General features: G+C 42.1%; 1 protein-coding gene across 1 annotated transcript in view; it reads left to right on the forward strand.

Moving 5' to 3' along the window:
* Positions 1-16858, forward strand: part of LOC112231707 (neuromedin-K receptor) — a 41265-nt gene extending 24407 nt beyond the window's left edge. The window contains exons 4-5 of the mRNA XM_042311988.1: positions 8415-8611; positions 10168-16858. Of these exons, the coding sequence (XP_042167922.1) occupies positions 8415-8611; positions 10168-10474 (504 nt within the window). The 3' untranslated portion in view covers positions 10475-16858. The remainder of the gene's footprint in view (positions 1-8414; positions 8612-10167) is intronic.
* Positions 16859-21897: the final 5039 nt, after the last annotated feature.

Consider the following 21897-nt stretch of genomic DNA (forward strand, 5'->3'; position numbering starts at 1 on the left):
GATGAGGTCGGTACCTACATTTTATACTGATACCAACCTAATCTGTATATTTCTCAGAAGAATGTATTTTCTTCAGGATTGCGCTGTCTTTGGCCAGCTACTCCATGAACTCCTGGCAGGGGAGGTTGAAGTTTGTCTTCACAATAAGCATGGCCTTGATGGTAGGAACAGTGAACCTATTTCTTGCTGCTCTCCATAGATCATTCATTTGGGAGAACACTCACTCGACTGGTGCATTACTTCCAGGTAAGCACATGACAACGGACGCTAATCTAACCAGGTTAGTGTGTGAGATGTCGTTCTCTTTGAAGTGGGTAACCACCGTGCTCCATCTCTGACTAAAAGGTGTCTCAGATGTTTTCCATTCTTCAAGCGATTCCCCCTTTTAGGAACTCTTGCAGGCCAGTATCCTCATCACACAATGCATCCTCATTGATGGTCACATGGGGGCATTTTTCCTGCAGTGTGCCTGCTACCTTCTGGATCTCTTCACGCTGAGGTTGCCTTTTTAAAATGAGACAATGTAAATCTTTTAGGTTATCTGTGTGCTTTCCCCATGCTTGCAAGTAGTTCACAGCCGTAATGAAGAATGATTGGGATGTTTTGAGAAAGCTCTCTTTAGACATGTCTCCAGCTCTCTCAGAAGTCCTCTGACCAAAACTGGAATGAAGTTGTCATCACGTCTTGCAGTCAATTTTGCCTCAATGTTTCTCAGAATTGCAGCGGACTCCACAGCACAGCGGTCCTGGCCTTCAAGCATCTTGATCACACTCTTTCTAGAGCAGGGAGCATGGACAGCCAGCGAACATTGCTGTGTCCTAAAATGTTATGGTACTCCTGGCCAACAAAATCACCAAAGCTCTTCAGTCTTTCTACTCTGACGGTGAAAATATCCAAATATCTTTGTGAGCAGATACTCAACATCAAGGGGAATCATATCCAAAGCTGTTCTGGCCGTGTTATGAATTTTTTAAATTTTTTATTTCACCTTTATTTAACCAGGTAGGCTAGTTGAGAACAAGTTCTCATTTGCAACTGCGACCTGGCCAAGATAAAGCATAGCAGTGTGAGCAGACAACAGAGTTACACATGGAATAAACAATTAACAAGTCAATAACACAGTAGAAAACAAAGGGGGGAGTCTATATACAATGTGTGCAAAAGGCATGGGAGGAGAATAATTACAATTTTGCAGATTAACACTGGAGTGATAAATGATCAGATGGTCATGTACAGGTAGAGATATTGGTGTGCAAAAGAGCAGAAAAGTAAATAAATAAAAACAGTATGGGGATGAGGTAGGTGAAAATGGGTGGGCTATTTACCAATAGACTATGTACAGCTGCAGCGATCGGTTAGCTGCTCAGATAGCTGATGTTTGAAGTTGGTGAGGGAGATAAAAGTCTCCAACTTCAGCGATTTTTGCAATTCGTTCCAGTCACAGGCAGCAGAGTACTGGAACGAAAGGCGGCCAAATGAGGTGTTGGCTTTAGGGATGATCAGTGAGATACACCTGCTGGAGCGCGTGCTACGGATGGGTGTTGCCATCGTGATCAGTGAACTGAGATAAGGCGGAGCTTTACCTAGCATGGACTTGTAGATGACCTGGAGCCAGTGGGTCTGGTGACGAATATGTAACGAGGGCCAGCCGACTAGAGCATACAGGTCGCAGTGGTGGGTGGTATAAGGTGCTTTAGTGACAAAACGGATGGCACTGTGATAGACTGCATCCAGTTTGCTGAGTAGAGTGTTGGAAGCCATTTTGTAGATGACATCGCCGAAGTCGAGGATCGGTAGGATAGTCAGTTTTACTAGGGTAAGCTTGGCGACGTGAGTGAAGGAGGCTTTGTTGCGGAATAGAAAGCCGACTCTTGATTTGATTTTCGATTGGAGATGTTTGATATGAGTCTGGAAGGAGAGTTTGCAGTCTAGCCAGACACCTAGGTACTTATAGATGTCCACATATTCAAGGTCGGAACCCTCCAGGGTGGTGATGCTAGTCGGGCATGCGGGTGCAGGCAGCGATCGGTTGAAAAGCATGCATTTGGTTTTACTAGCGTTTAAGAGCAGTTGGAGGCCACGGAAGGAGTGTTGTATGGCATTGAAGCTTGTTTGGAGGTTAGATAGCACAGTGTCCAATGACGGGCCGAAAGTATATAGAATGGTGTCGTCTGCGTAGAGGTGGATCACGGAATCCGCAGCAAGAGCAACATCATTGATATATACAGAGAAAAGAGTCGGCCCGAGAATTGAACCCTGTGGCACCCCCATAGAGACTGCCAGAGGACCGGACAGCATGCCCTCCGATTTGACACACTGAACTCTGTCTGCAAAGTAATTGGTGAACCAGGCAAGGCAGTCATCCGAAAAACCGAGGCTACTGAGTCTGCCGATAAGAATATGGTGATTGACTGGTGTGGGCAGGACAGCCTAAGCCAATCACCTCCCGCTGTAGAGCATTTTGGTATTTGTGTTGTCGGCAGAGAATGCCACGACTTTGTTTTCCAGGTTACATTTTTGGATGACCACCAGGACCTCAGCTGCAATTTCCTCTGCTGTTTCTCCTTTCAATTCAACAAAATCCATCAGTTTTGTTTCCACAGATGTGCTGCCATCATATCTTACAATATCTGACTACTATTGGCAGCAGCTTTACATGTCCAAGATTGGACGCATCAATGGACAGGGACACAAATTCAACCTGGTCTAGGTCCTGTGTTACCAAAGTAGTTGCCCATGGTGCTAACACGTTACTCAGTATGGCTTCACATTGTGTCCTAGCACATGTAAACTTTGGCTCATAAAGCTTCCGTGTAATTTGTGCCGTGCAGTCCATAGATCTGTAACTATGATTGTGTCGCATAGTGTGGGTATGCAAAGACACCCTCCTGCACAGTTAAATCATATTCTTCTTGGGAAGGCTCTACCTTATTGAAGAATGTGGTGACAGAGGGCATACAAACACGGCCAATCAGAGAGGCTTTATGCTTTTTCGTCTGCTGATGTTCTACCACTGCCGTTCTTCCCCCGCTGCCAATTGAAAAAGAGCAATTACAACGGGTGCAGTGAACCATTCTATCATCTTGACCTGAGCGTATAAATGGAAATCCTCTCATGTTGTCATTAAAATGGTATTTCCGTTTCTTGGAAAGAGCCATCTATCTGCTCTTCTTCACTCTCTTTGTGTCACTCTTCTTACTCTCTTAACTTTTTCTTCTCCTCCAATCTTTCTCCTCCTCTTTTCTTCACCCGTCTTTCTTCCTTTCCTTCTCTTTACCTTTCCACCTCACTCTTCCACACTCTCCTCGCTTCACTCTTTTTACTCCATTTTTCCCTTCTCCTTCCTCTCCAACCTTTTAATAATAAATAGTACACTATTAGATCAAAGACTTTGGTTAACAGATTCCCATTGCTTGCCTCATTTTTGTATTTTATCTCAAAAACATTGTTTGGAATAATAAATTGGCAGGCTCTGCAATCATATCTTTTACCTTTCCTCCTCTCTCTTTCACTCTTCTTCCTATCCAGTCTTCCTCCTCTCCACTCTAACAGAAAACATTATGCTAATGTTATCCATGAAGATTTCGAAATATATTTTCACACACTACTTCTAATGCCAAACCATTCAAATGTGTAATCTACAAATAAATATTCTCAGAATTATGCATTCATTTAATATAATCATATTTTCAAAATAGCCCGTCCACTGCATGTTTCCATGTGAACGTTTTTTAACCTAGCTACCATGAAAGTAGCTAGATAACGTTAACTTAGTTGACATAGCTAATGTTAGCTAGCAAAACCTATTTAAAACCTTATAAAGCAGATAATCTATCTATATAATAAATTGTGACATTATAACATCATCCGCTAGTATCTCAAACAGTTGTACCTGGATTGAACTGACGTTTGTGGTGATGTGGCTAAACTTGACACGTTCTAGCTTCTGGCTGAGTTCTCCACAGCAGTTTTCTCGAAAACTAGCGCGAGCAAGTAGTCAGTAGAAGAGACAATGAAGCTGCTATAGCTAGCAGCCCCCTCTGCTGGACAAAACAATCACAACGTGATTGAGACGTCAACCGGTAGGCTTTGCTGCCCGGTCTTTCTTGCCACGTAAAATATTTTTTCACTTTGCAGGCTGCTTTTAACGCACAGTTAAAAACGGGGACATTTCCGGGGACAGGCCACCAAAAACGGGGACGTCTGGCCACCCTAACCTAGATGCTTTTCAGTATTATTTTTAATTTGACATACATATGCTCATCCTTCTATTTGGCATTAACACTGATCTAGTAAGTCTTTAGGTGTATATTTTCCTTGCTGTTATTCCGTTTTTGAATAAGTCCGTTCAACCTTGAACATGACCATATTTGCTTTTGCGATAACTCCTACCACCATCTAGCATCCACGCCATTGTGCAGCCTACCTACACAAAGCTAAGGGCTTAATCCCAAATTGCTCCCTATTTAACCTAACCCATAGGGTTAGCCTAACCTAACCCATATATAGTAGTGCACTACTGTATAGGGAAGATGGTGACATTTGAATCACAACAATAGACAAACACAGTCTGCTTAAACTAATAACACACAAATTGTTGTGTTTTTCTTGTCTATATTGAATACATCATTTCAACATTCAACAGTGTAGGTTAGAAAAAGTATATGTGAACCCCAAAGCTAATGACTTCTCCAAAAGCTAATTGGAGTCAGGTATCAGCTAACCTGGAGTCCAATCAATGAGACAGGATTGGAGATGTTGGTTAAAGCTGACTTGCCCTATAAAAACACAAATTTGAGTTTGCTATTCACAAGAAGCATTGCCTGATGTGAATCATGCCTCGAACAAAAGAGACCGCAGAAGACCTAAGATTAAGAATGGTTGACTTGCATAAAGCTAGAAAGGGTTACAAAAGTATCTCTAAAAGCCTTGATGTCCATCAGTCCACGGTAAGACAAATTGTCTATAAATGGAGAAAGTTCAGCACTGTTGCTACTCTCCCTAGGAGTGGCTGTCCTGCAAAGATGACTGCAAGAGCACAGTGCAGAATGCTCAATAAGGTTAAGAAGAATCCTAGTGTCAGCTTAAGACATACAGAAATCTCTGGAACATGCTAACATTTCTGTTGACGAGTCTACGATACGTAAAACATCAAACAAGAATCGTGTTCATGGGAGGACACCACGGAAGAAGCCACTGCTATCAAAAAAACATTGCTGCACGTCTGAAGTTTGCAAAAGTGCATCTGGATGTTCCACAGCACTACTGGCAAAATATTCTGTGGACAGATGAAACTACAGTTGAGTTGTTTGGAAGGAACACACAACACTGTGTGGAGAAAAAAGCACAGCACACAAACATCAAAACCTCATACCAACTGTAAAGAATGGTGGAGGGAGCATCATGGTTTGGGGCTGCTTTGCTGCTTCAGGGCCTGGACAGCTTGCTATCATCGACTGAAAAATGAATTCCCAAGTTTATCAAGACATTTTGCAGGAGAGTGTTAGGCTATCTGTCCGCCAATTGAAGCTGAACAGAAGTTGGGTGACGCAACAGGACAACGACCCAAAACACAGAAGAAAATCAACAACAGAATGGCTTCAACAGAAGAAAATACGCCTTCTGGAGTGGCCCAGTCCTGACCTCAACCCGATTTGAGATGCTGTGGCATGAACTCGAGAGCAATTCACAACAGGTTTTAGACCCCATCATAGCACTGAGACGGCACTTGTGAAGGTGGTAAATGACATTTTAATGGCATCGGACCGAGGCTCTGCATCTGTCCTCGTGCTCCTAGACCTTAGTGCTGCTTTTGATACCATCGATCACCACATTCTTTTGGAGAGATTGGAAACCCAAATTGGTCTACACGGACAAGTTCTGGCCTGGTTTAGATCTTATCTGTCGGAAAGGTTTGTCTCTGTGAATGGTTTGTCCTCTGACAAATCAACTGTAAATTTTGGTGTTCCTCAAGGTTCCGTTTTAGGGCCACTATTGTTTTCACTATATATTTTACCTCTTGGGGATGTTATTCGAAAACATAATGTTAACTTTCACTGCTATGCGGATGACACACAGCTGTACATTTTAATGAAACATGGTGAAGCCCCAAAATTGCCCTCGCTAGAAGCATGTGTTTCAGACATAAGGAAGTGGATGGCTGCAAACTTTCTACTATTAAACTCGGACAAAACAGAGATGCTTGTTCTAGGTCCCAAGAAACAAAGAGATCTTCTGTTGAATCTGACAATTAATCTTAATGGTTGTACAGTCGTCTCAAATAAAACTGTGAAGGACCTTGGCGTTACTCTGGACCCTGATCTCTCTTTTGAAGAACATATCAAGACCATTTCAAGGACAGCTTTTTTCCATCTATGTAACATTGCAAAAATCAGAAACTTTCTGTCCAAAAATTATGCAGAAAAATTAATCCGTGCTTTTGTCACTTCTAGGTTAGACTACTGCAATGCTCTACTTTCCGGCTACCCGGATAAAGCACTAAATAAACTTCAGTTAGTGCTAAATACGGCTGCTAGAATCCTGACTAGAACCAAAAAATTTGATCATATTACTCCAGTGCTAGCCTCTCTACACTGGCTTCCTGTCAAAGCAAGGGCTGATTTCAAGGTTTTACTGCTAACCTACAAAGCATTACATGGGCTTGCTCCTACCTATCTCTCTGATTTGGTCCTGCCGTACATACCTACACGTACGCTACGGTCACAAGACGCAGGCCTCCTAATTGTCCCTAGAATTTCTAAGCAAACAGCTGGAGGCAGGGCTTTCTCCTATAGAGCTCCATTTTTATGGAACGGTCTGCCTACGCATGTCAGAGATGCAAACTTGGTCTCAACCTTTAAGTCTTTACTGAAGACTCACAACCCAAGGGTTGGCGCCCCCCTGGGTTGTGCCGTGGCGGAGATCTTTGTGGGCTATACTCAGCCTTGTCTCAGGATGGTAAGTTGGTGGTTGAAGATATCCCTTTAGTGGTGTGGGGGCTGTGCTTTGGCAAAGTGGGTGGGGTTATATCCTTCCTGTTTGGCCCTGTCCGGGGTGTCCTCGGATGGGGCCACAGTGTCTCCTGACCCCTCCTGTCTCAGCCTCCAGTATTTATGCTGCAGTAGTTTATGTGTCGGGGGCTAGGGTCAGTTTGTTATATTTGGAGTACTTCTCCTGTCCTATTCGGTGTCCTGTGTGAATCTAAGTGGGCATTCTCTAATTCTCTCCTTCTCTCTTTCTTTCTCTCTCTGAGCCCTAGGACCATGCCCCAGGACTACTGAGCCAGTCCCCAGTCCACCTGGACCATTTCAACTGCCCCAGGACTGCCCCAAGACTTGACATGATGACTCCTTGCAGTCCCCAGTCCACCTGGCCATGCTGCTGCTCCAGTTTCAACTTCCACCTGACTGTGCTGCTGCTCCAGTTTCAACTGTTCTGCCTTATTATTATTCGACCATGCTGGTCATTTATGAACATTTGAACATCTTGGCCATGTTCTGTTATAATCTCCACCCGGCACAGCCAGAAGAGGACTGGCCACCCCACATAGCCTGGTTCCTCTCTAGGTTTCTTCCTAGGTTTTGGCCTTTCTAGGGAGTTTTTCCTAGCCACCGTGCTTCTACACCTGCATTGCTTGCTGTTTGGGGTTTTAGGCTGGGTTTCTGTACAGCACTTTGAGATATCAGCTGATGTACGAAGGGCTATATAAATACATTTGATTTGAACAGACAACCCAAGAATATTGCTGAACTGAAACAGTTCTGTAAAGAAGAATGGTCCAATATTCCACCTGACCGTTGTGCAGATCTGATCCGCAACTACAGAACACGTTTCGTTGAGTTTATTGCTGCCAAAGGAGGGTCAACCAGTTAATAAATCCAAGGGTTCACATACTTTTCCCACCCTGCACTGTGAATGTTTACACAGTGGATTCAAGAAAGACATGAAAACTTATTGTTAGTGTGTTATTAGTTTAAGCAGACTGTTTGTATATTGTTGTGACTTTGATGAAGATCAGATCAAATTTTATCGTGAATTTATGCAGAAATTCATGTATTTACAAAGGGTTCGTACTTTTTCTTGCCACTGTATATCTACAGTAACATACAGCTCTTACCAGGCTCACTAAAGCACACACACTCATTAAAGCCAATGCAGCTAGGTGATGTGGAAGAAGGAAACAGGCTGAAGCTTCATTTATCTTCTCCAAAGGAAGGAGAGACAGCTCTCTTTGCTCTCCCTTGAATAATAACTGCAGAGCGCACTTCACAACCTAATTAGCTTCAGTTGTCTGATCGAGTGGCAGGAGAATTTGCCTCTTTATCAGCAGACGCCACACAGTGTCCAGACAGCTCGCCTCACAGGGTTGAACGAGAATTGAACTAATGTTGACCACCTCCCTCCCTCACCCCCAGGTGGTCAAGATGATGATCATTGTGGTGGTGACCTTCGCCCTCTGCTGGCTGCCGTACCACGTCTACTTCATCGTGACGGGACTCAACAAGGCTCTGATGAGGTGGAAGTCCATCCAGCAGGTCTACCTGTCAGTGATGTGGCTGGCCATGAGCTCCACCATGTACAATCCCATCATCTACTGTTGCCTCAACAGCAGGTAAGGAGAATACACACATGTGCACACAGGGAGACCGCTAGGCAAGCAGAAATGGGAGCATTCATGGGCGGAGGCACATACACACACATACATAACCACATAGCTATATTTTCATGGTCGATGGTTGAAAAGGGTGTGGAAAGTATATTTATGTTGTTGGCCTGCCTCTGTATAGGTTCATAACAATCCTTGAAAAACAATTAAGGTGCATTAGAATCTCCTATATGAATATCCTGTAATCCTCTGAACAGAGCACACGAGAGATTTGCTTCAACAAAGGTCCAGGCAATGGCAACCCTGATAACAGTTCCTTTTGTGATGTTCATGCCCTCTTGAAAATGAAAAAAAAATAATACCACATTAGGTATTTTAGGACTGAGGCTTGAGAGTAAACCTAATCCAAGGACATCACTGAGAAATGCTGAAAGAGACCTGGAAATCAAAGCATCATTTCAATTGGTTACCATTGCATGCTTTCGGAACATGTTCTTTTAAGCCACTCAGTGCTTAAGGTGGGTCGTTCGGTACCTGTGTGACTCATTCATTCTGCAAACAGGAACAATGCAGGTACAGAACCTGGAGGTATGACGTCGGGTGTAGTCATATAAGACCCTCGTGTACCCACACTCCCACAAATCTACACATACGTGCTGTATCTGTATTTCCATGGTCAATTATGTCCGAATGGCATGAAAAGAGCATAGAAATTGTGTATCCATCTTGACGAGCTTTATGCCTTAGTCTGTCCTTTGCCTGGCCTCGGAAATCTCATAACCATATTAAACACAGAGCAAGACCTTGAAGAAGCTTCAGTGCTCTGAATCCAGACTCTGAGTGTTGATGAACGCTAGCTTGTGAATGAAGCTCCCCAGTGCACTTAGGTTCACACAGGCAATTATCTAAAGCACATAGCGCTCTTACCATCAACACAATCAGGTTATTCAGGAAGGATGTGCTGTGTGGTTGCTTCATGATGTGAATATATAAAAACAACATAAGTAAATATTTCTTGGCTATTATAAGTACATCTGGTCCGAGCCAGAGTTTGAAGTATATCCCTGGACAGAACTCTATATTACAAATGTTTTATTTTATGTGTTTATTGAAGTACTGTATTTTGTTGTTTATTATCTGGGTCATTAGTTGACTTTAAATTGATGGAGAACAAAGGGCTGTGTATGTTGCAGTCGATTAGGTTTAGTTTCCTGTTTCCTAATTGTTTATTTGTTGCTGTGTGCTTTCGGTTGATGTTTAATGTCATTATACAACTCTCTCTTCAACCTCACTGCACTGTACACATTAGTATGTAATTTGTTTACTGCTGCCTTATGAAAATCAGATCATTATATGAAACCTGGATTGTGTTCAGTAGGTAGAAAACGTTCTGAAACGTAGTGACACAGGTGCTGTGCTACTTGAACTCGTCCAATAAGAACACAGAATCTCCTTTTCTGTTGGAAAACATTTTACAAACAGCGTGGCCTTGGAACACGACCTCGCAAAATCAAATCTCATTCACCCCCCCCCTCTCTCTATTTGCCCCTTTTCCCCCCCAGGTTCCGGGCTGGCTTCAAGCGGGCGTTCCGCTGGTGCCCCTTCGTCCAGGTGTCCAGCTATGATGAGCTGGAGCTGAGGGCCACCCGTCTCCACCCGGCCCGCCAGAGCAGCATGTACACCCTGTCCCGCATGGATACCTCTGTGGTAGTGGTGTATGACCCTGTAGACGGAACAAACAACCAGAACCAGGCCAGGAAGAAGAGCTACGTCAACCAGAGAATGGAAAATGGGCTTGGTTGCAATGGGAACGGGGCCAAGGCTAAGGCAGGCTGCGCCCCCAATGCTGAGGCTGAGGACTTCTCCTAAAGGAGGGCATACTGGATGCAGACACACACTGTCAGGCATGAGCAAACACACAGGCATGTGTGGGTAGACATTGGGTAGACATTGCAAACATACATACACGCTGTCCCTGTCAATACACACACATGCAAACACACACTTTTCAAAGAGTTCAGAGAACATCTCTGGAAACACATTTTAGATGAGAAGCAGGAATTAATTGTCAAATATAACCATCAGATAGCATATTGTTGTTCGGTCTGTAATACTATGAATATCACTGAAGTGTACTGTATATAAAAACATCCATAAGAAAAAAAGATGTACAAAAAATGCCTGGCCAAGTAACATCCTGAATGCAATGGCTACTGAGTGTTTAAAACATGATGAACACCTGCTCTTTCCATGACAGACTGACCAGGTGAATCCAGGTGAAAGATATGATCCCTTATTGATCCACTTCAATCAGTGTAGATGAAGGGGAGGAGAAAGGTCAAAGAAAGATTTTGCTGGGGGTTTTTCCACGCTCAACAGTTTCCCGTGTGTATCAAGAATGGTCCACCGCCCAAACGACATCCAGCCAACTTGACGCAACCGTGGGAAGCATTGGAGTCAACATGGGCCACCATCCCTGTAGAATGCGTTCGACACCTAGATTCCATGCCCCGATGAATTGAGGCAATTCAATATTAGGAAGGTGTTCTTGATGTTTTGTACACTCAGCTCCAAAAGTATTTGGCCAGTGAAAATGTGTTTGCTGTTTTGGCTCTGTACACCAGCACTTTGGATTCTAAATGATATGAGGTTAACGTGCAGATTGTCAACTTTAATTTGTTGGGTATTTTCATCCATATCGAGTGAACCGTTGAGACATTACAGCACTTTAAGATTCTTAGGTAGTGTGTCCATAGCTACCATTTGTAGCAGTGTGTTTTAGCTGTAGTCTTATGTAATGTATAGAATGACTGGTCCCATTTTAAACAAACCACAACTTACAAAGACTTCATATAGCATACTATCCAGATTCACGGTGAAGTGTTTAGAAACGTGTTCTTATTGATGATAAAAGGGACGCCAAAAGGACACAATATTATTACATTGGGCACAAAACAATCTGAAATACCACCGAAACAGTCTCATCTCTATAGAGCTGCTGCCTGTGCCGCCTGACAAAATTACTATTTTGTAGTTCTTCAAAGTAAATGAGGCATACTTTTATGACTGCTGAATACCAACTATCAATCACTTAGATCATCTATTTTCAGGTAGATACCTCCGAAGCAACAGCTACTCTCTATATCCCCTCATGATTGCACATTCTTCTCTGTCTTCAGTAGCAGGCTTAAAAGAAACACAGAGTGGACAAGTAGATGAGCAATGGCTTATGGACATTGTAGTTAATCACCACCTTTTATGCACTAAACTATGTAGAATATTGGCATGTTGGAAACTACAACTCCCTACTATATTGCACAGTTGTGCAATGTGCACATTGAGCTCACAGAAAACCTCAGAAATAAATGGAATTCAAATAATTTAACTGACTTTGGTCAATTAGTGGTTTTAGAAACTGAAAAATAATCTACATTTCGGTTAATTGCTCAGCACTACAAATACTAAACTTGTTAGTACATTTTTCCCACTGCTTTTGGTCCCCTAAAATGGGAGGAGTATGTACTGTACAAGAAGTGCTGTAATTTCTAAACGATTCATCTGATATAGATGCACATACCCCCAAATTAAAGCTGACAGACTGAATCTTAACGGCATTGTCATTGTATCATTTCAAATCCAAAGTGCTGGCGTACACAGCCAAAACAGCAACAAATGTGTCCCTGTCCCAATACTTTTGGAGCTCACTGTATATAACATATTGTATACTATGAAATACTGTATAGATTTGAAACAATGTACAGAGTTCATGTGAAGAGCGACAGCATGCTACGTCATTAACGTATTGTTTACGCAATAATGTTGGCTAGTATTCCATTTTACAATGATGTGCTGGGGGGAAACAGGCAGAATACATGCCTCGCTGACGACGGTTATTCTGTATGCACGGTCCGCATTGAGCTGAATGATCCTTTCTCATCACACACACACACACAAACACTCAGCACGGTGGGAGATTTACAATTAACATGCCATGGAGGGGCCCATAAAATACACACGGACACCTCGGAGTACACCTAAACATTCCCTCCTTTGATCTTTTGCTTACGGAGCTATGATTGAAACACTGGGCTTGCGGTGTTAGTTTCTGGGTCATGCTATTGTAAACTGTATAGGCTAGACTACCGTGTGCCAGATCCTCATGTGCCGCTCTAACATCAGCACATTTGATTGACCTGTGTTTAAGATATAGGCTTGCTAGATACCAGAGAGAGAACATTTTCTGGAGCAACCGATATCTTTACGCTAGTGTGTCCGTAGTTACCATTTGTGGCAGTGGCTTTTAGCTGTAGTCTTACGTCATGTATAGAATGACTGGTCCCAGTTTAAACAAACTGCGACTTTTATAAAGGCTTCATATGGCATACATACGGTCTTCGTAAGCACGGCACAGATTCTACGGCACGGCAGAGACCGTCAAGTCTTATGTCATGTAGTTACATCCTGTATAGAATGACCAAAGTATCCGTCTATCCCTCCATTATGCCCCGGTTGTAACCTCTTTAGCCACTTAGTGATTTCCAATGGAAAAAACTGTTGATTAAACGCGCCAGTAAGAAATATCTTTGTTAATTGAGTTTTGATGGCATGCCATCGCTGCAGTGAATCTGGTTTGATTACCAAATGGTCCCTCAACTTTTTTTCCCATAGTCCCGTGCGTGTCCTTGTGTGTGAGTGCATGTGAGAGTGCACGTTTGTGTGTGTGTGTGCGTGTTAGGTGTTAGTGTGTATGCACATTGTTTTTCCTCCATAGTCCTACATGGTCAACATTAGGCCACCATTGGCAACAAAGCAAACTAACGACCACACAAATGTGCACATAAATAACTAGCTAATTGTTTATTTAAAGCGGCGTCATTGATCTGAATCCGAATGCTTAGAACAGCGTAAATAGATGCCTATTTGTTACTGCTAATGTTTTAAAGCAGTGTCCATGTTTTTCTATGTTTGGGTAGCTTTGTGGTTGATACACGCTTTCAAATAGGAAAACACGTGCAGGGAAAACTGATGTGGAATGGAATGAAAGTAGCAGATGACAATTGCTCGTCTTTGTTTTTTAGGTGCCCACCTACTTTTATTTTGCCTTCATATTCCCATTGAGAATAACATCACCTCCTGCATTGTACGTACATATAGTACTGTAGCTTTGAAAGAAATGGCCACAATGAGGTTTTTATACGATCACAGTGTTTAGATGTGTGCTTGTGCGTGCGTGCATGTGCCCACGGAGCAGAGTTTTCATGATCACAGTGTGTGTGTGTGTGTGTGTGTGTGTGTGTGTGTGCTTGTGCGTGCATGTGCCCACGGAGCAGAGTTTTCATGATCACAGTGTGTGTGTGTGTGTGTGTGTGTGTGTGCTTGTGCGTGCATGTGCCCACGGAGCAGAGTTTTCATGATCACAGTGTGTGTGTGTGTGTGTGTGTGTGTGTGTGTGTGTGTGTGTTGTGCGTGCATGTGCCCATGGAACAGAGTTTTCATGATCACAGTGTGTGTGTGTGTGTGTGTGTGTGTGTGTGTGTGCTTGTGCGTGCATGTGCCCATGGAACAGAGTTTTCATGATCACAGTGTGTGTGTGTGTGTGTGTGTGTGTGTGTGTGTGTGTGTGTGTGTGTGTGTGTGCTTGTGCGTGCGTGCATGTGCCCACGGAGCAGTTTTGATGATCACTGTGTGTATGTGTGTGTGTGTGTGTGTGTGTGTGTGCGTCCACAGTACAGTGGTTATATATGACCACAGTGTTTAGAATCTAGATGTCAGGTAAACCCTTGGGCCATCAATTAGAGGGGTGGTATTTCTCCCCTGTGTGTGTGTGTGTGCTTGCGTGCATGTACTATATATATGTGTGTGTAATCCTTCTGGGTTTAAATCAAGTGCTGGCACTAGCACCAGGCGTCTCTTCAGCCTTTGTCTTGTTTGGCTCGACACTCCAACAAGAGAATAACCACGTTTGGTTTAGGGTATTTCTTCCCCTGACCAACGAGGCGTGTTCTACCCAATAGCCCAGCGCAGTATAAAGACATTACATACCATAGCTCAGGTTCCACGGCTGTCTGATTGGGGGTCTCTAGGGGGTCTTTTGCCAACTCCCTCATGGGGCAAAGATGATTCAAAACCTGATGCACCGGTTACCTTGGCCCCCCAAGGCCCTTGTAGCCGGTGAAGTGTTGTATTTTGTCACAGTTTGAATTGAAATGTAATGGGTTTTTTTCTCCAGATGACACACTACCCACCTGTGGCCCTCAGCTTGACTTAAAGATAACATGAAAATAACAGCTGTGTGGATGAAGAAGAAAAAAACAGCCGGTAGTAAAGGTAACAAACTGTACGCAGAACGAGTCACATTCAATAGCGTTATCAAGTATCAGTGGCGTTGCATCGCTGTGACAGGCTGCATCACAAGTGATGGAATGTAGTTATTTAGTTTAGTACTTGAGCATGATACCTAATTTTAAAGCAGTGCATTTATGCAATAAAATGTGAGGATTGGAGTCATTCTAGAAAATGATATGGTGATATAGAGGCAGGAATTTGGCACGATGTTGTAATGGCAGTGAGCAGGTTAATCAAACGATATTAAGAGCATTATAACTTTGATCAAAGACATTTCTAGATGTTCTTTTCGTGACACGCACTTTCATGTGCTTGTTTTGACATGAGCTAATGTGACCATTCGATTTGATAGGGATGTGAATGCATATATTACAGTGAGATCAGGCTAGATTCAGTTTAATATCGCCATTCATCTTCTCTGCGAGGATTCCTTCCAACGTTTCCCTAGACGTGAAGTCAACACGGTCTTACCAGAATATGTGAAGATAGTGACGTTAAACCATTGTAGTTATATGCCACTTAAGCTTTTGTATTAGTTGTAATATCACTTACAATGACATGACTTACCTAATCTGATATATTACTTGTGGGTCACTTATTGTTCTAATGTCATTGTAAAGACGCCATTGTCTGAGATTAGGGACAGGTTGTCCTAATGTTCTATAACGTCAACATTCTGACATATTTCTAATGGAGGTATGTCTGGTGTAGTGTTGCTGGGGAATGCCAATAGAATGTTCTAAGCCTTTATGAAAGAATGTAAAGAAACTTTAGAGACGTTATGATTCAAGAATGTAAAGAAATACTGTATTTGCGTCGTGTATTTCATTACGTGTTGTCATAGTGTGTTTGAGCTACAGTATTTATGGCAAATCAAGCTTTTCATCGATACTCCAATTGTTTTGATACAGTGTCGGTATTCATTAAGATATGGTTTGATACAACAAGAAGCAAAATACAGCAACAACGGGGGGAAAAAATGTTGTGATGTCAGTCGTCCTTTGTATATTTGTGTTGCTGAAGACAATGTTTTAGGTTTAATGTATAACTAATGGTGCCTCTATCAAATGGTAGGTCTTTTTGCTTTGCAGTTGTCCAGATTTAACTGATTTGATACATGTAAAGGGCCCTGAATAAGGATATACCACAGGGTAATCACACCTTCTCAGTGCTAATGGCAGCATACAGTATACAACAAACTCCCAGTTGACCAATGCTGCGTAGTGACTTAACATTGGCATAAGATATTATGAATGTTCATGTAGTGCTTATCAAGTTGTAATGTGATGCTTATGCATGTGGTACAAAGTATTTCTGCACAACCTCTTCTAAAGGTAGTTTTATATGGGCCAGTTTCGTGTACCCAGATTAAGTTTATTAATGGACTCAAAATGTGCTTTGAATAGGCTTAATCTAGGTATGTGATCCCAGCCTGCACTAAACAGTATTATTCTGCTATCAATGTACAAAATTCTGTCTTAGTTTAATGTCAAGGGTCTGTCTATGGTCTTATCGTGAATGTTTACATCTACACAACCAAAAATATCGAGTTTACAACACTTTTATTGTAATGCATTCCAAATTGAAGAAACATACACTTGGAAAATACTGTTTGCTTAGATTGAAAAGTGTTTATGAGTTACATGTACATTTACAAGCGGCATATGAACAGTGACAAGCAGCATATGTATAACTTGCAGTGTTTCACAGTGATAACAGTAGCACAGGCCCTTCCAATTTAAAACGTGTAATCATAAATCAATACAGTCAATTCTGTACATTGTGAACAGTTTTGTGTTAGTTGTTTATGACCAACTGGTGGAGTTTTGGTTGACTTTCGTCACAACATGGACTTTGTCATTGTCAATGGAAAGTGATCCTGTAAATAAAATAGTTTTATGTTCTTTATTAGGTGTCCCTACTAATTCTTCTTGTTGATGCTGTGTCAACATTCTGTAGTATTTACATGATCATTATGCAGTTGTGGAAAAAGTACCCAATTGTCATACTTGAGTAAAAGTAAAAATATCTTCATCGGAAATTTGTCAAGCAAAAGTAAAAGTCACCCACTAAAATACTACTTCAGTAAAAGTCTAAAAGCATTTGGTTTTAAATATACTTAAGTATCAAATGTAAATGTAATTGCTAAAATATCCAAGTCAATTAAGAACAACTTCTTATTTACAATGACGGCCTACACCGGCCAAACCCGGACGACACTGGGCCAATTGTGCGCCGCCCTATGGGACTCCCAATCACGGCCGGTTGTGATGCAGCCTGGATGCAAACCAGGGTGTCTGTAGTGACGCCTCTAGCACTGAGGTGCAGTGCCTTAGATCGCTGCGCCACTCGGGAGCCCAAGCAAACCAGTTGACATTTTTCTTGTTTATTTATTTAAGAATAACCAGGAGTACACTCCAAGACTCCACACTAAAGTGTCTGGAATGTTCTCTTGATAAGTGTGTGAATTGGACCATTTTCCTGTTCAAAATGTGACAAGTACTTTTTGGTGTCAGGGAAAATGTAAGGAGTAAAAAGTACATTATTTTCGTTAGGAATGTAGTGAAGTAAAAGTAGTCAAAAATGTAAATAGTAAAGTAAAAAACAGATGCTCCCAATACGACTTAAGTAGTTCTTTAAAGTATTTTTACTTGAGTAATTTACAACACTGCCATTGTGTAGCAGAATTTAGCTACTGCAGTTCTCCAACAAAGAAAAGGGTCTAGGATTCAAACAACAACAAAGTGTTCACCCCACTACACCTCACCACGTTTTGTCATCCCCAATACCTCACCACGTTTTGTCATCCCCAATACCTCACCACGTTTTGTCATCCCCAATACCTCACCACGTTTTGTCATCCCCAATACCTCACCACGTTTTGTCATCCCCAATACCTCACCACGTTTTGTCATCCCCAATACCTCACCACGTTTTGTCATCCCCAATACCTCACCACGTTTTGTCATCCCCAATCACCACGTTTTGTCATCCCCAACGTTTTGTCATCCCCAATACCTCACCACGTTTTGTCATCCCCAATACCTCACCACGTTTTGTCATCCCCAATACCTCACCACGTTTTGTCATCCCCAATACCTCACCACGTTTTGTCATCCCCAATACCTCACCACGTTTTGTCATCCCCAATACCTCACCACGTTTTGTCATCCCCAATACCTCACCACGTTTTGTCATCCCCAATACCTCACCACGTTTTGTCATCCCCAATACCTCACCACGTTTTGTCATCCCCAATACCTCACCACGTTTTGTCATCCCCAACACCTCACCACGTTTTGTCATCCCCAACACCTCACCACGTTTTGTCATCCCCAACACCTCACCACGTTTTGTCATCCCCAATACCTCACCACGTTTTGTCATCCCCAATACCTCACCACGTTTTGTCATCCCCAATACCTCACCACGTTTTGTCATCCCCAATACCTCTTGAGGATGCTCTGTCAACATTCTGTGGTACAGTATTTACATTTTACATTTACATTTATTTTCACAGTATTTACATTACCATGGTGTTGCAGATTTGAGCTATTGGGGTTTCCCTTGACCTTAAACTATTGTTAAAGCGGCGTGGGGGACTGTCAAAACAAAGATGATATCTAACCAATTATCCTCAACTAAAGTCTAACAGATGCATAACCTACTAGGAGCAGTCGTGCATGTGGAAGGGAATATTAGTCAATTGCTCGTCCAATCGGAACCCAGTCAGACGTGACTAACCCTCCAACTCCCATGTGAAACTTGTCTGGGCATTCCTCTATGGATTTGCAAGGAGACATAGAATTGGATAGAGGACTCATCTTTGCATCTTCCATGTGCATCCTTTATGCAACTTTATGCAAGGACAGAAGACAAGCTGTGGAATACATTTTCTGACTGTCATGTCTTTAATTTCTTCCAAATAATTTAGCTGCAGTTTGCTCGATTGAGCTTGCCAGGCACAGTGGAACCAATGAAATAGTCCCAAAAAGGCAAATGCAACCTACCTGGCACCGCAAACAGTCTTAATTAAAGTACAATATTTGAAAAAAAATAAAATGATAACCTTTGGTCGGTTTTGCCACATGGTCAAGCTGAAATATCATGTTTTTTTGGTTTTGAAATGCCAGAGCTTAGGCTACTGTTGAACTTGTGAATGTGTATTGATATTCAAGAAGCAGAACCAACACCATGACTTGCCTTGCCTCGAAGCCCTCACACGACAATCGGATTATTCACTTGACTGCACTCCAAATGAAACCAAAACTAACTCAGTCGTAATCGCCACTCACTTCAAACCCTGTCTGTATCTCAAATGGCACCCTATTACCTATTAAGTGCCCTACTCATGACCAGGACCCATAGGGCTCTGGTCAAAAGTAATGCATTATATAGGGAATAGGATGCTATTTCAGACTCGGCCTCTTCCTCATGTGAGCTTCCTTATTCAATTGTCTTTACTTATAGAGCTGCTTACAAGATCTTTGACCGACAGACTGACGGACATGACTTTAAGCTAATTGCCCACATATTTGCATCGACATGTACTATTACCTCCCTGTAAAGCTATTACATCCTTTCCTTTTAGTACATCGTAGTAGGTAAATTGACAGACTGAATTTTTAGGCATGCCTCACTTGGTATCAACTGGGTGTTCACTGTTCATGACCACGAGCTGAGGTGGAAGCGTTGGTGTTGAAATCTTTTTTGAAAGAAAGATAACTACACAAAAAAAGGTTGGAACAAGATATACTCTATGGTTGTTCTACTTACTTTTCCGACTTACATACAATTTCCCTCGACATTATTACATTTTGAAAAGGGTAGAAGAAAGCCACGGGACGATGCAGGGTTGATGGCGTTACTCATTACATTAGTCTAAAGTGACATGGTTCATCATCACCGCAGTCTAAAGTGACATGGTTACTAATGTAGTGAAGAGACTTATTGTACTAGGGCCATCTTGTTTTATCTCTTGCTGTCATTGAAGCTGTTGTTGTTATTGCAGAAGTAATGAAGCACAATAAAGCTATTTCTCCGTCCTTCCGTTCGCTCTCATCTTCCCACACTTCACCCCCCAGCATCTGCTCTAGCTGGAATATGTTTTTGGTCATATGAATGTTTCATTTGATCCCTTTACATTACAGTGTCTCCAGGAATTATTGCCCCCCCCTCCCCTTGGACTTTTCCCCATTTTCTTGTTTTACAACGTGGAATGAATTCTAATGGATTTGATAAGTCATTTTTTGCCACTAAACTTACTCCATAATATTATATTAGATAGACTCTTTTAAAAAAAAACTGAAAATGTTATGTGTATTTCAAAGTTTAGATGTCTTCTTGGTTAGCGAGATAAAAAGAAAAAATAAGAAACACATTTTCTTCTAAATTGAATGCAGTGGTGTACTTAAGTAAAAATACTTGAAAGTACTACATAAGTAGTTTTTTGAGATATCACTAAACACATGCTTTGTTTGTAAATTATGTATGAGTGTTGGCTATCTGTAATTTAAAAAAACAATAAAATGATGCCATCTGGTTTGCTTTATATAAGAAATTTGAAATTATTTATACTTTTACTTTTGATACTTAAGTATATTTTAGCAATTGCATTTACTTTTGATAATTAAGAATATTTAAATCCAAATACCTTTAGACTTTTACTCAAGTAGTATTTTACTGGGTGACTCACTTTTAATTGAGTAATTTTCTATTAAGCTACCTTTACTCAAGTATGAGGTTTGGGTACTTTTTCCACCACTGATTGAATGCATAATTCAGAGATCTGGGATCGTATCCCTGAGTGGAGCAGGTTGAGAGCTTCAAGTTCCTTGGTGTCCACATCACCAACAAACTAGAATGGTTCAAACACACCAAAACAGACGTGAAGAGGGCACGACAAAGCCTTCCCCCTCGGGAAACTAAAAAGATTTGGCATGGGTCCTCAGATATTCAAAAGGTTCCACAGCTGCAACATTGAGAGCATCCATCAACTGGTTGCATCACTGCCTGGTACGGCAAATGCTCGGCCTCCGACCGCATGGCACTACAGAGGGTAGTGCGTACGGCCCAGTACATCACTGGTGCTAAGCTGCCTGCCATCCACCAGGCGGTGTCAGATGAAGGCCCTAAAAATTGTCAAAGACCCCAGCCACCCCAGTCATACACTGTTCTCTCTACTACCGCATGGCAAGCGGTACTGGAGTGCCAAGTATAGGATGGCACTCAACAGTTTTTCTCAACAGTTTTTACCTCCAAGCCATAAGACTCCTGAACAGGTAATCAAATGGCTGCCTGGACTATTTGCATTGTGTGCCCCCCCCCCAACCCTCTTTTACGCTGCTGCTACTCTCTGTTAATCATATATGCATAATCACTTTAACTACACATGTGCAGTTGTATGCACATGTGCATACTACCTCAATTGGCCCGACCAACCAGTGCTCCCGCACGTTGGCTAACCGGGCTATCTGCATTGTGTCCCACCCACCACCCGCCAACCCCTCTTTTACGCTACTGCTACTCTCCGTTCATCATATATGCATAGTCACTTTAACCATATCTACATGTACATACTACCTCAATCAGCCCGACGAACCAGTGCTTGTATATAGCCTCACTACTGTATATAGCCTTGCTACTGTTATTTTTCACTTTTTTTTTACAGTTATTTTTATTTCTTTACTTACCTATTGTTCACCTAATACCTTTTTTGCACTGTTGGTTAGAGCCTGTAAGTAAGAATTTCACTGTAAGGTTGTATTCGGCGCACGTGACAAATAAACTTTGATTTGATTTGATTATCCATATAGGATCAGGTCCCCCATCTGTCTTTATAAAATGATTCATTTTGATCTAAAAGGCAGAACTGATCCTAGATCAGCATGCCTACACTGAGCAGCTTTGTGTATACGGGCCCTGATGTCATCTTGGATAACAGCTAC

Source organism: Oncorhynchus tshawytscha, linkage group LG34 (genome assembly GCF_018296145.1).
Source record: "Oncorhynchus tshawytscha isolate Ot180627B linkage group LG34, Otsh_v2.0, whole genome shotgun sequence".
Taxonomy (NCBI): domain Eukaryota; kingdom Metazoa; phylum Chordata; class Actinopteri; order Salmoniformes; family Salmonidae; genus Oncorhynchus; species Oncorhynchus tshawytscha.